The following is a 15,407-nucleotide window of genomic DNA, read 5'->3' on the forward strand; positions in this document are numbered from 1 at the left end:
TTGTACATAAAAGAGCATAGATTTTATTTGACAAACTTTTATGATTATTTTACTTTTTGTAAATCATAGAACACAGAGGTGGAAATTTAAAGCTTATGAGAATATATTCGCACTGATACCACAGAATGGTAGTAAACCATACTACTAACATAGCTTAAATACAACATTATAATACCTTAACATCAGTGAGATATTTACTGTAAAGTATCATTGTAATAGATTGCTAGGTACATCTCAAAAAAAGCTAGCACAGTCCCAAAACTGTATAACTGCCCAGTATCATATTAACTTATGTCTTTCAGTCAGCATTCTGCAGAATCTCATTTAATTGAAATCACTTTGCCTATGTAAACTTCTCCTCTGTTTATATAAGATTTCACTGTTTAGTTTTGCCTTAAGCAAATGCAGCCTTTTGTTTGTCCATAAAACATTAGATTGGATGTAAAGTCTAATATGGATTGCTTCCGTCACTGACCATGGACCACAGGCAGTTGCCAATGCAGTGTGTTCTATTGTCATTAAGAATTGGCCTATATCCTTAGTCTGCTCTTTCAGAAAAATATTTTTTAACAAAAAAAAAAAAACCTTTTTCCCTACAGTTACTGGTTTTACATTTGAAAGACAGTAAAATTTACATTTTAAACATTCTTGATGCTGTGAATTTTCTATTTACTCAAAAAAATTGATGTTTTTCTTATTTCTAGAAACACTAATACCTAACTTTTTTTTCTGTCCTCAAAAGTGTATATTTATATTTAATCCTTCTATGGGAAGTTCAGTTTGTTCCCCAACTTAACTATAGCTCAGTTTTTAGTTTCTATTCTGATACATAGTAGTTTTAAGATATAATGCTTGATTTTCCTGCTTTTTGTTGTTGTTGTTGTTGTTGTTGTTAAGGCTAACATGATTTTCCTTATCCAGGCCATGTTGGATGTGGCTGCAAGCCAGGGCTGGCTGGTGACTGTCCTGAATATCACCCACCTGGTCCAAATGGTGATACAAGGCCGGTGGCTAAAGGATTCTTCTCTTCTTACAATACCAAACATAGAACAGCACCATCTTCACCTTTTCAGGTAATTGTTTTGTCAATGTAATTATTTTAATTAAAAAAAAAACTTTTTAATGGGGTCAGGGGCTGAGATCCCGCCCAGTGGTTTATACATGCCATGCTTGAGCCCAGTCACTGACCCACGCAGCCACAAAGGCAGGGTTCCTCTTCACACTCACAGAGCTAATACAGTCCCAGGTTTTGCCTAGGACATTGATTCTTTCAGGCTGAAAATAACTGTTTTCCAGGGGGAGAAAAGCCTGGGTTGTGTTATAATAGCCTCCCTTGGAATGGGGTTACTAGCTCCAAGATGAGCAGCAAGTTTAACCTCTTCTTATCTAAACCCTTTCCCATTTGCAGCATTGGTTGGTCATACGTATACTTTAATTGAATTTATTCCCTTGCAATATCAGCCTCCATTTACGAAGACATTGATAGTGTACTTTGTGATCAAACATATAATAAATTGCCATTTTCTTCTGTAATACAAGAGAATTAAGGAATCTGAATTGTTTTCAAATGAAAATTATGCTTCTGTAAAATATTTTAAAATGTTGTTTGATACACTGGAAGAGCTATGTTAGCATCAAATTATTTAGCCTTAGGTCTCGTGCAATAGTTATAAAGGTTTTAGCCAGAGGGAAAATAGCAACTACATGGAGGTTGGTAGTATTTAAATGAAATATTTCTTTCACACCAATGCTTCATATTTGAGAGACACTTTTCAACCAAAACCTTGTTTTACAGTCATGAAACAAAGTTTGCTTAAAGCTTGCCATCATGTTCCTTTTATAATTTTATCAACCAGGAAAGGTGTTACAATCATTAGAGCCTACAGATAGAAGTAACAACAAAACCCTCAGGCATGGGTTGGGGATGTAGCTCAGTTGATAGAGTACTTGTCTAGCAAGCAGGAAAGCCTTGGTTCAATTCCCTGCACTATGTAAACCAGTCCTCTTAGTATACAGAACATAGGAATTGGAGGCAAGAAGATCAGGTGTTCAAGGCTATTGTCAGCCACACATCAAGTTGAAGGTTAACCTAGGTAACATGAGACCCTAGGAGACTCAAAAGAACAAAACAAGCAAATAAATAAATAAAATACCTTAGGCATATATGGAGTCCCTCCAGGAGATCCTCTTATTTAATTCAAATATATTGGGCTCCGTGGCACTCTCAAGATGTTTGAGTCTACCGTGGATATCCCTGAAAAATAATACAATTGTGCTTAGAGCAAGACATGCTAGTAGGAAGTGTTAAGGGGAGGCAGACACCCATTGGTGTCTGTAGCTGTCTCAAGATCCTTTAGCTGCATTAGTAAATGTTACAAACGCTGGATTCCAGCAGTAAAGAAGGCATATTAAGGGACTGGGAGGTCTATTATAAGAAGTAAGAACTAGCAGGGGCCTAGGAAATCCTCTCTAGTTTTCTGGAAAAACCTTAAGAGTATGAGTATGATTCCAGTTGTATTTTTTTCTTAGCATAAAATCTAACGGCCTGTGTTCCTGTAGATACCCACTATCTGTGAAACCTAAGTATTGAATGTATAGATTACACTTTACATATTTCATATAGTAGTAGAGATGACTTAGAGAATACTGAGTGTTATTTAAAAGTTAGCATAGTGGCGTACCAAATGTACATCTATTTTTAAAAAAAACTGTTAAAACCACTGTCATCATTTGGCTGTGAAGAAATTATTTTATTGGTGTATATTGTTTCATAGGAAATGGAAACCACCAGTAAAGGGCCCACATGCTAGGCCAACATCCATCGAATGCCTTCCTGAGCTGATCCATGCCTGTGAAGGGAAAGACCATATATTCAGTTCCATGGTGGAGAATGAATTACAGTCAGCCAAAACAAAGCAGGTATATCCATCTCTCCTCCAGGTCAAGACTTTCCTTAACTTAGAACACAGTTTCTTCAACTGTGGGGCACCAACCCATATGATAATGGAATCATGAAAAATTGGTAACAGTGAAGAATTTTTGACATAATGACCGAAAGTTAATTCAAAATCAAACATATCATGCCTCTGATGTGTTTCAAGCTTTTATCATCCATGTTTCATGTCACAACCTCACTGCAGCCTTGATTCTAATCCATAAAACATACCTTGCATTATGTGTGCTGTTATGCTTCACAAGGCCAGTGAATGTTACCTGAAACACCTTAGTTTAAATTTGGGACTATTGTATTTTTTAAATTACAGTATTTTTTACTGGACATATAAAGTTTTCCTCTCTTATGGAAACATAATGGTTTAATTACTGAGAGCAAAAACTTTGAATTTCATTTGGGGGTAGAGGGTGTGCCTGGGCATATATACAATCCCTTCAGTTATTGGTTTATGTCTTATGTCTTACATTAATCATTTTTCTCTTCCTAGATTATAAGATAGTCTTTCAAATACTCACTTTTGTGAACCATATGACTTGTATACACAGTTCAATTGCTGTTGTGAAAGGCAGAATAAGTTGCCTATCCAAACAGTCTTTGGGAAAAGAAATATCATGAATGAATGATGCCAGATATATTTGACTTTCTAGATTTTAAGTTGTTAGCATTTTATATTGACATTTTAAAGTAAGTATTCAGCATTTCTTCACAATTCTGCAACTTCAGGTATTGAAGAAACTTTTTCTATATCATGTTTCTTTTCCAAGTGAAACTTACTTTAAGCAAGACTTGGTAAAAAAGTATCTGATTGACTGTTCAGTTTCTGTTGAACCCCAAATTGACACAAATCATTATTTAAATATTCATAATAAATGCCTGTCTTTCTAACTAAATTACCATGAAAATTATGAATAAAAACATCTCTGAATTCAAACAAGACTACTGTTAGCAACAACAGATTTCTCGCATAACATACACTCATTTCAAGCCAAGTTTTAGATGTGATGAAAAATTAGAACATTGTTATAATTAGTTGAGGGAAAACTCAGAAGTAAACTTACTTAATTTATTTGCATAAATTGCCATTCTGTTATCTTTAAAACCAAATGCAAATTGGCTCTGTCTGATATGATGATGGTTATTTGGCTCAAAAGTGCTTCAATTTGCAGAGCAATCTGGTGTCGGCTCTGCAGTGAGGCGATCCCAGGTAACATACAAATCCTGAATTATTCCAGAAATTAGTATGTTTAAAGCATCAATTTAAGTGCTAATTGCAGTAGTAATGAGAAAAAGCAGTACAACTGTGAGATTTGCATCTCCTACCCCATCAGTATGCCTGGAACGGCTGCTGACTGGCAGAGGATTTGGCTGCTAATTAAATAATTGTATGCATGGCAGTGATCTTGCCTGATTCAATAGATGAAGATTAATCCTCAGATAAATATGTTTGGCTGGTATTGAAATGTCTTAGCAGTTTTTCTTAAAAATAACTCATGATATGTGCGTGTATGTATGCATGTATGTATATATCCACATGCACGTATATATTATGTATATATTTACATATATGCATATATACACACATATAGTAAGTAAATGTGTACACATTATAGGCTGAAAAATTATACTAAATCCTTCCTAAAGATTCATACTTGTAAAAGCCAAGATACTTTTAAGAGAATTGTAGCATAATTCAAAGAGTTGCTAAAAGCAGAACACATTTTATTGGTAACTAATTTATTTGTGCAAGTAAAAAGAAAGAGTAATAATGTTTGTTTCACATATGTCATCTCATTAAATAAATGCCCTACTGAATTGTATGTCTCCTTCACTGTTTTTACATGCTGACCAGTCTTAAGTAGGGCAGTTTCTCTGCTCACTAACTACTAGTTCTGGCAAGGGCTCAGCCAGCGTGTGTGCTTAAAGTCCATTCTATAGCTCTTTCGAAATCTAGTTCCAGGCATGATTTCAAATTGGTAAGAAAAAGTTACAGCATTCAATTCTCATTGAACTAACTTTTCTTCCTTTTTTTTTTTTTTTTTTTTTTTTTTTTTTTATTCCTGAGGGTGGTTTGACTCATCTGGGCTACTTCATCTCAATTACAAACACTCAGCAGCAGTAAAACCACAGTGAACAAGCAATTAAAGTCTAGAAAGAAAACTGTGGTATACATTAAGGAATCAAAAGAAACCAAAGTGAAAGTGATCATGGGCTTTTAAAACTACATTAGGAAGTATTCTAGATTGATAGCAAGTTTGCCACGTACCTGTAAATCTTACAAAAATGATAATTACCTTACCACCTTGAGTTTCTTGTGGTTTCTAGTAATATAAACTTTCAATTTTTTTTCATTCTACATTGTTGAGCACTGACTGAATGATTGTTTGAAAGTGTCTTAAAGAAGATGCATAAAGTGGCAAAATATTTCCATTCTTTTTTAAGTTTATTTTTTTTCTTTGTGTCTTTCACATCATGCATCTCAATCCCATTCATTTCCCCCATCCCTACATACCCACCTCTGCCCTGCAACCTCTCCCCCTAAATAAAATAAAATCTAAGAGAAAAAGGGGAAAAAATCATCAATCTCGTCATGGACACTGTAGTATGACACAGTAGATCATGCAATAAACCCCTTTTTCTATCTATCTTTACTTGCAAGTGTTCATTGCAAAGAGTCATGGGTCTAGTTCAAGGCCTCTGGTTTCTGCTACACTATTGATACTAAGCCTTCACAGGGACTCCTTGGATATCCTGTTGTTTCCCTGTATCTTGGAGAGCTTGTAGCTTTGAATCTGCAGGACTGTCCCCTTCATATGTTCCAGAAGATTGTTATTGCGGTGGATATTGGGGGCGGGGGGTGCCAACTCATAACCCTGGTTCTGGACCTAGGTACTTACAGGGTTAGTCACCCTCCCATTTCTCCCGTCCTCACCACCAGGGTGAGCTCTCCAGCATTGTCCTGGCTACTTCACCCCTTGCAGTGATAAGCAAGGTGTGAAGCCAGTTCTGCTGTTAGACCCGCATGTCAGCTCTCCTAGACCTACACCATCAGGGCCAGTTCTACTGTACTGCCCAGACAAGGTACAGGGGCCACATATTTTCCCTCTTTATAGGTGATGTTTTAATTAGTACTGTTGGAATAACAATGCGAAAAAAAATTTCTAGACTAAATTCCAGAATTACAGGGCTCCCTATGAATTATAGCTATTACAGAATTTTACTATAGAAATTTATAGAAAAAAAATTAGAACGTGAACAAAAACAGTTGTATTGTGATATGTTTCATTAAGTTGTTTAATGAAAGACACTGACATCAATTTATTTTCAGGTTGTCTTTATAGGCCCACATAATGTTCTCCACATTAAAAGTCACTTATAATATCTGAATAAGCACATCTCTAAAACAAAACCGTTAACAATAAACTTTGTTGTGGGGGAGGCAAGGATTCCAGACTGGGTTTCTCTGTGTGGCCCTGGCTCTCCTGACTCTTGTAGACCAGGCTGGCCTCGAACTCACAGAGATCTGCCTGCCTCTGCCTCCCGAGTACTGGGATTAAATGTGTACGCCACCACTACCTGTAACAGTAAACTTTTAATCATGTTTACTTTTTAGTATAGCCAATAGTTACTCAAATCAGGTGACATGTACAATAAAGAGCTAAGTTTAGATTGCAATGTCTTTTTTTAAAGCAAAGTTGAAATCATGAATTTTCCACGTTTACAAGTATAATAAAAGAGAGTGAAATATGAATGGGTAGATGGGTCACACCACCAGCAGTATCCCAGTAGCAGCATAAAGCTGGGGAAAGTATAAAGTATCTCTGTATTATTTCAACAGCCGCATGAACACAGATTTAGTCTCAAAGTCAAAGACCAACTTTCTAAAAGCACACCATTTCATAGTTGTTCACTGCGTTTTCCACTAATTATTCCTTTATTATTTTTCTTTTTTATTCAGGCATGGAATTTCTTATCTCGCTTGCCAGTGATAAATGTTGGCATAAGTGTTAAAGGCTCATGGGATGACTCAGCTGAAGGACATAAAGAACTCTCCGTTTCAACTCTGACAGCAGACAAGCGAGATGACAACAAGTGGATCAAGTTGCATGCTAATCAGCAGTATGTGCTTCAAGTCAGCCTGCAGAGAGTCCACTTTGGGTTCCACAAGGTGTAACATTTGCTTTCTATCCTCAAATATTTCACACCAAGTATTTGCATGCACCACCACACATATCTTTTCTATTACTAATGTGTCCGTGTCATTCATGAATCCTGCTTTCTCAACTGGCATTAGCAGCTAGTGTTGGTCTTTTGAAATTAGTCAGTTCTCATGTGCTGTTTTTCATGTCCCGAATTTCCCTCCACCTTACCTAGCCTGTCTCACTATCCTCATAAATTTCTTTAGCTGGTGTGCCTTTTAAGGTATAGATTCCTTGAACGCCCTCCATTCTAACCAAAACAGAATCTCAGGGATCTGATACTCTCCTCAGTGCACCCAGTATTTTTAAGGACATTAAACTCTAAGAAGCACTGCCTCGGAGGATCTTGATGTGCAGGATCTACAATACACTAGATGCAAATGAGGTTGAGCTTTCCTCTGCACCTGAATAAAACACTAAGCTTTTTTGAGGCTCAGTTACCATATCTGTCTGCCTCCTTCATTTTAATGCATTAAAGAAAGCTTTGTCAGTTTTCATGCAGAGAAAAATGTACAGTAGTTTTTTTTATTGTATATTACTTGTGCTTTTTTTCTGTAGCCTGACACTAAAATCATTTAAGTCTTAAAAGATCACATAGAATGAGGAGAAGGTTTTTAAGTGACACCATGATTGAAATAATGAAGACGTCTTCCTTTCAGCCTAGTGGGCTAAGGCTTTGCTGGTGTCCGGAGTAAGTGAAGTGAATAATAATAAGATTTCAACACGCAACTTTTGCCCTCTCTTTTTACATAAAAAAAATCATAAGTGGAGAATAGTATTAATGTTAAAGAAAAATCATGGTGAAATTGCCTTAATATTCACCTTCGAAATAGATTTAGTTGTGCTGAGAATTAAATTTAATTTTTAGTTACTGTTTTAAAAATAAAAACTGTCTGGAAGTCAGTAAAATCTAATGAAGAACTTTTTGGTATTAGTATATTTATGTCATAAAGTCATTGTCTTACAAAACCAGTAGATGATTTTTGTAGAAATCAATCCCAAAATAAACTTCAAGTGTTATCATGTTTACATCTAGTCATGGATTGTGGCAAGCTATATATGTAACAAATTGCTGAGCTTATAGATTCGATTCCTGGGTAGGTAGGCCTGGAACTTGCTGTGTAACCCTTGTTCCTTTTATGAAATCATTTGAAGAGCATTGTTAGTTCTTAGTATCTGGCAGCACTCAGCAGGACATCCATCTGAGCTTTGCCTTTGTTTGGTTGGCAGTCTTACCGCTCTCTGCTTGGGAGAGTATTCATATGCTCTTACTTAATTTGGGTATCACATGTGTCAAGAAAATTAGCCATTTCTTCTTAATTTCTAATTTGTTGGAATTGGGCTTTTTTTTTTCTTTTAGATATGCCTGAAGATTCTCTGAATTTTACTAGTAGTAGTTATAGTATCCACTTTCATCTCTGTTTGCAGTAATTTGGTTCTTTCTCCCTGTTGCTTGATTTGTCTAAGTATTTTTCATGTTTATTTATGTTCTCATAGATTGTGGAGGGGGTTTTTGATTATTTTTTTTCAACTTTCATCTCATTATTTTCTGCCCTGATTGTTAATTTCTTTTTAATCTACTTTGAGTGATTGGATTGTTCTTGTTTTTCTAAGACCTTGTGGTGCCTTACTGAATCATTTATTTAGTATTTCTCTGATTGTTATTGTGGGTATTTATAGCTATAAAGTCCTTCTTTAGAACCACATGAATTATATCTCACAGGTTCTTCTGTGGTGTACTTTCATTCCATCCAATTAGAGTAATTTTTAATTCCTCTGCTTTCTCAGTGACAGAGTCTTCTGAATGTGGTGCTCATTCTCCATGAGTTTTTGTATGTTCTTCAATTTTTTTATGTTGATTTCTAGTTTTACTTTTTTGTGATCACATAAAATGCAAGATATTACTCCAATTTTCTTCTACTTCTTAATATTTTCTTTGTGTCTTAATACATGATCTCTTTTAGAGAAAGTTCCAAAGGCTTCTGAGGCAAGCAGCATTCCCAGCATTTGGTAGAAAATTCTGTAGATGTCTGTTAAGTCTGTTTGCTCTACGATGCCCTTTAATTATGTTTTTTGTGTCTTTTTTTTTTTATTTGGAAGATCTGACAAAAGTCATCTTCTGTTACTTTGTTGGAGTTCAGTTTTTCCTTTGCATCCCACAGTTTTGTTTAAGAACTTGCATATATCAATGTTTAAGGTGTGTGTCTTTATCATTGAAATATCCTCTTGGTAGATTGCTCCTTCACCACTGTAAAGTGACCTTCTAATTGTAGTTAGAAGTCTAGGTTTTTTCAGCACTAGCTACACCTGCTAGCTTCCTCGTTTCATATGCTTGAGATACTTTTTCCTGTCCTTTCACCAACCTAAGGTTGTGTGTCTTTGATAATTACATATGTTTATTGAAGGCAGCAAATATATGACACTTTGGGCGGGCTGAATGTTTGTGGTGCACACATAGGTGCATATACACTTTGTACAGGTACATGTGGAAGCTAGAGATTGATGTTGGTGTCTTCTTCAATCACTCCTAACCATATATTGATTCAGGGTCCCTCAGTGAACCCAGAACTCGCTGATACAGCTCATCTATTAAGGCACCTGCAGTATCCTTTTCTCTGCTTCATAAGTACCGAGATTATAGGTAGGCTGCCACAGGTACCTGGCACTTATGTGGGTCCTGAGGATTCAAACTTCAGTCTTCACACTCACACAGCAAACTCCTTACCCACTGAGTTATCTCCCCAGCCCCTGGATCTTAGTTTTAAATCTTGTCTTCCTCTCAGTGTCTTATATAGGAATGTATTTAGTTGGTGCTGGCTTATGGTTCAATACTTTAGTCCACTGTCATCATGACAGCAAGAATGGCAACATGCAGGCAGACATGGTGCTGGAGAAGTAGGTGGCTGGGGCTTCTACATTTGGATCCACAGGCAGCATTAAGTGACAGTGGCATACTAGACTGGACTTGAGCATTTGAGACCTCGAAGCCCGCCCCATAATGATTCCCTTCCTCCAACAAAGCCACACCTACTATAGCAAGGCCATACCCATTAGTGCCAGTCTCTGTGAGCCTATGGGGCCCATTTTCATTCAAATAACTATAAAGGTGTATGTTAATGCCTGTCATTTCATTGATTTTGTAATGTTTAGTTCTTCCTCCTGATGGCTTAACTGCTGTTCTAGCATGGTTTATTGTTTTCTTGTGGGTCAAAGGATTCCCTCAAATATTTGTGATACTGGCTTACCTATTACAAATTCCTTCAGACTATGTTTGGCATGAAAATTATTCCCTTCTACTTTTAGACCAAAAGGTGCTAGATATTGTGATATGGATTGACAGTTACTGTCTTTCAGAACTGAAAGTAGGTTTTTACATGATTTCATGGCTTTTAGACTTCTGTTGACAAATCAACTGTTCTCCTGGTGCATTCACCTTTATGAGTGACTTGGTTCTTTTCTATGTTTTGCGTATTTAATGTTTCAAGTATAATATGACATGGGAAAGTTGTCTGTCTGCTTGGCATTGTAAATGCCTCATATAGCCTTCTCTTTCCCTCAATTTGGAAAATCTGCTGTTTTTATTAAATATATTTTCTATGCCTTTAGCTTTTCCTATGTCTCAAATTCATATATTTAGTTGTTAATGGTGTCCCATAGATCTTGTGTATTCTGTTTATACTTTCTCATTATTTTATTTTCGTCATTGTCTGAATGTTCTCATTTGTCTATCTTGTCTTCTAACTCTGGTATTCTGTCTTACACTTAATCCATTCTTAATCCAATCAAGCTTTCATTGATTTTTATTTGGCTTACTGTGCTTTAATTTTCAAGAAAATCTAATTGCTTTGCATATTTCTCTACTTTTAGTTCCTCCTTTTATCATTTCATTATGATGTGCTTGTACATACACAGATGGGTGAAATGGGAGTATGTGCACATGTGTGGAGGCCATGGGTGTTGTTCCTCTGGCGCCATCCACCTTATTTTCCACCTTACTGTTTTTTAATGGGATTTCTCACTGTCCCTGGGGTTTACTGATTATCTAAACTGGCTCACCAGCAAGCCCTTGGAATCCTCTCATCTCCACCTAACCAGTTCTGAAATTAAAGGCACACACCACTATGCACACTTGCATACTTTCTCCAGCCTCTTAAGTGCCTTTGTCATACCCTATATTGACTTCCTTAATTCATTCAAGTGCTTTGTTTGAATTGTTTTTAATGTATTCACTGACATAAAATGTCTTCTATGACATCAAAGATTTTATGGCATTAAGTTTTCGTCTAGTCCTTCATTTGAAAATTTGTCAAGGATTTTATGTAATTTACTTTTATTTGGAATCTTTTATTTTGGAATTGACCATTTTCAAAGAAAGCCCATTGCCACGATTTTTTATGTTTATTATTCTTTGTTGGGACTTACCTATCTGAGCTTAGTTTGTTGGGACTTACCTATCTGAGCTTAGGTCATTACTTGGGATGTGTTTGTTTGTTTGTTTGTTTGTTTTAAAATTGTATTATTTCAGTTGAACTATTTGCAGTGTTCAAGTAGACTATGTTGTAGTATGGGTGAAGTGTCATTTCTCCCACTGGTGACTGAAGTTTCGGTGCTGTAGTTAAGCACTCATTCAGCACACATGCTCAAGAAAACAGACCCAATCTCCATCGCCAGTCTTTGTGCAGGAAAATACCAGCTAGGTGCAGGTGCAAACAGTCTCAATCCTGCACTAGTATAGAAACGGGTTTAGGGCATGTTCCTATGCCATCCTTTGTTGTAATAGGAGCGGCGGGGCTGTGTCCCCAGCACCCCGGCCGCCTGGCTAGCTTATACCCCAAAATAATTACATGGACACTGTATTCTTTTAAATACTGCTTGGCCCATTATATCTAGCCTCTTCTTGGCTAACTCTCTCACTTGGACTAGCCCATTTCCAATCATGTGTGTAGCACCCCAAGGTGCGCTTACCGGGAAGATTCTAGCCTGCTGTCCATCCTGGGTCGGAGCTGAATTGCGTCTGCCCAGGAGAGGGGAGCATGGCATCTCTCTGAGGCGTCTGCCCCCGAGAGGAGAGCTGTCAAGTCTGAGCTCACTTCCTCTTCCTCCCAGCATTCTATTCTGTTTACTCCTCCCACCTATGTTTTAACCTATGAGGCCAAGCAGTTTTTTTATTACTTAACCAATGACCTTCCTCCATCAATCCTTCACATGTTGTGGTCCGTCAGTGCACAGCTAAAGGGCAAGCCTATCTATGCAACTCTACTCCAGTCTAAACCTCAGACTGTATTTCCACTTTGTAGAACATTGTAACAGTTAGGCTTAAAGTTTAAAAAAAAAAAAATCTCCTCAATCTTAGAAAATCTCCAGACTGGATTTCAGAGTATAGTCTCTTGGCATTTCCCCTAAGTCCCCAGAATGAACCACACAAGACCCTCCTCAGCCTCTAGAGTTCCCGGAAATAAATAAGTAGATGGATGGATGGATGGTTGAGTAGTAAGTAAGTAATAAAGTAAAATATATCTTTTTTATGTAGATTTTATTCTTGGACAGAGCAAAGGGTCTGCTTTTGTTTGTTCATTATTATGAGGTTTATTGTCTAGTCTTGACTAACGTTTTCATTTGCTGACTTTTTTCCCTAACTATCAGTTCTTTGTGCATGCAACTTTGGAGGATTTATGTAACATTTAAATGTAAAAATATACCTCAGATTTTTCTTCTGTCTATGAAATGTTAATGTTTATTTTAGGAATGGCATGTAAACTGTATGTCATGACTCAGAACTTGCTGTTCTAGCTGAACTGAATGTTTTCATAGTCATAGTCACAGAGTGGCTCCTTTATATGCTCTGGGAGCCTTAAAGAAAGGGAACTAAAGACATAGTAAAGAAACAAAACCAGAAAGGAAGGGACTTGAAAACATCCAGCTAGATGTAATTGAGCTTGAATTCAAGTGAAACAGCATAGCCTTGTAAACACAGCTGACAGACAGGAAATATAGGCATTACTCATGTTTTATCTTTCTTCTGGTTTTCAGGGAAGACATGAGAGTTATGCAGTTACTCCTCGATTTCCCAAAGTAAAAGATGAAGGATGGTTTTTGATATTAGGAGAGGTGGATAAGAGAGAGATGATTGCTTCAAAACGAGTAGGATTTGTTCGAACTCATCATGATGCCTCGCTCTCTTTCTTTACTCCTGAAACACCTGGAAGGTAAGCAGCATCCTACACTCAAGTTTCAAAAACGTGAAGTGTGCTGATTCTCTGTCCTGAAAAATCTACATTTACTGGATGGAGTATGTACTAATGACCTTCTGTATAGGTATCACCTTTCACCTATGTTCATTCTCATGTTTAAATACATATTCGAACTATTAATCACCAACTTTTAAAACATGCTTCAAATTTACATTTTTATCTCAGGTTTTTCTTCTATTACCATTTATTGTAGACAGTGGTGTGCTTCATAAAGATGCTCTCACTCACATGTATCATGTACTTCTGTTTTTCATATTTCAGATACATCTTCACCCTATATCTCATGAGTGACTGTTACCTCGGCCTAGACCAGCAGTATGACATTTATCTCAATGTGACAAAAGCAAACCTTTCGACACCGGTTAGCACAGAGATCTCCGATGCCTTCACTGACTTGGCAGTATAGTAACCTGACCCAAGGCCACTTGAAAGAAGTGACTGAGAATCTTGGCTGTTCAGTCATGTGGACAAGTTGAATTACTTGGTGTCTACCTTGGCAGAATCAACTTCTAACCTCAAAACATCTAGGAGATTGACAGTGGCTGCCATGATGATTTCCAGCAACATTAGCCACAGAGGCCTTTTAGAAAGTGCTGCTTTTTGTAACGGCTTCATGGGTTTCTTTAATGTAAGATAAGTAAACATGTAACATGATTTTTAAGTTGTATATGTTGGAGGTGACAGATATGAGTTATCCTACTTTGCATCTCACAACGTACTGTTTACATGAATGCCATCTACTCCTTTTTCTAATGGAAATTCCATCAAGGTATGACAGGTTAGGAGTTTAAGCAATATAAAACATGTAAATCTGTGAGGTAATCCAAACTGGGTATTATCAGCAAAATTTATGCTTTGGTCTGATCACATGTAGAAATAGTTTCACAGATTTCTTTTTAAATATAATAATATATGATATAAAATTATATTGCAGAGATCAGTGGTGATTTCTCAAAGACCATACATTGATTTCAGAGAATGTAAACACTGTAACTGGTGAAAATAAAATATATAGAGTGCTCCTTCCAGAAAACCCAATCTGGTTTTTTTCTCGTTACCTTCCTTCCCATTATATCCCCTGATCCTCATCTATTCTTTTTTCTTTCACTTTTCAAAACTACTTTCCTTCGCTGATATTTTTACACATACAAGAGGAAAGTTCAGTGTAAATCATAATTTTTTGTTTGCCTTTGGGGTTTGGTTTCATTCAGTTTTGCATCTCAGGTTCTCACCAAGTAATCTAACCTGGCCTCAAACTTGGGGCTCTTCTCCCTCCATTTCCCAAGTGCTGGATCTCCATGAATGCACAGCCAAACCTAGCTATAATTTTTTGTCTTCATATTCAATCCTACAAATAGATCACGTGTAATAAAGGAAATATGTTTATTCAAACAAGTTCTGTCTTAAAGAAGAGCTATTCAAAATGTATTTAGAAAGTTCATGTCTACATAATATACATTTTAATGGAATGTAATTGTCTTTGCAAAGTAATTCTTGGCCCCAACATAATTATAACTATTGCAAATTCTAGAATGTAAACATTTCTCAAGTTGGAACTTCCAAGTTGTATTTCTCTTCCTATGTTGAGGAAGTCAGGGAGAAAAGAAGGTTTTTTTTAAAAGATAAAGTGGGGACATGCACTATATGCTCTTTTTAGAATATAGATAACTAGTGTGATCACATGTGGGAGGATGAGATATATGGAGAATTCTTGTCTCAGAATGACTTCACATAAATCACTTTTTGTACCTTTCCTTCAGGAGAGTTTATTTCCTAATTGAAATTTGTACCTTAACCTCTGGTTTAATCAGATTAAATGAAAAATGAAAATTACATCTAAAAAATAATCACCAATACTGACAGGGATCTGTGTAGAAACACTTTATATATTCTATTAATGTCATCTTTCTCAGAGAATGAGCAGGTCTTATGAAGTAGGGAATGCATTTCACTGGACATATTAATATGACATAGGAGAAATAAGAACAAATCTATCTCCATCAGAAA

The 15,407-nt window shown here is 36.5% G+C and overlaps 1 protein-coding gene across 4 annotated transcripts in view; it reads left to right on the plus strand.

Annotated features, from left to right (window-relative positions):
• The window catches only part of Ascc3 (activating signal cointegrator 1 complex subunit 3), a 302,434-nt gene extending 287,407 nt beyond the window's left edge, over window positions 1-15,027 (plus strand). For all 4 annotated transcript variants that reach the window (XM_041653682.1, XM_041653681.1, XM_041653683.1 and 1 more), the window contains 5 exons: window positions 922-1,073; window positions 2,775-2,919; window positions 6,909-7,118; window positions 13,180-13,355; window positions 13,662-15,027. In XM_041653682.1, coding sequence (XP_041509616.1) covers window positions 922-1,073; window positions 2,775-2,919; window positions 6,909-7,118; window positions 13,180-13,355; window positions 13,662-13,806 — 828 coding nt within the window. In that variant the 3' untranslated portion in view covers window positions 13,807-15,027. The remainder of the gene's footprint in view (window positions 1-921; window positions 1,074-2,774; window positions 2,920-6,908; window positions 7,119-13,179; window positions 13,356-13,661) is intronic.
• The last annotated feature ends 380 nt before the right edge of the window (window positions 15,028-15,407 follow it).

The sequence above is a fragment of the Microtus oregoni genome, unplaced genomic scaffold, assembly GCF_018167655.1.
Source record: "Microtus oregoni isolate MIOR12 unplaced genomic scaffold, Mior012 000006F_ref0000085, whole genome shotgun sequence".
In the NCBI taxonomy this organism is placed as follows: Eukaryota; Metazoa; Chordata; class Mammalia; order Rodentia; family Cricetidae; genus Microtus; species Microtus oregoni.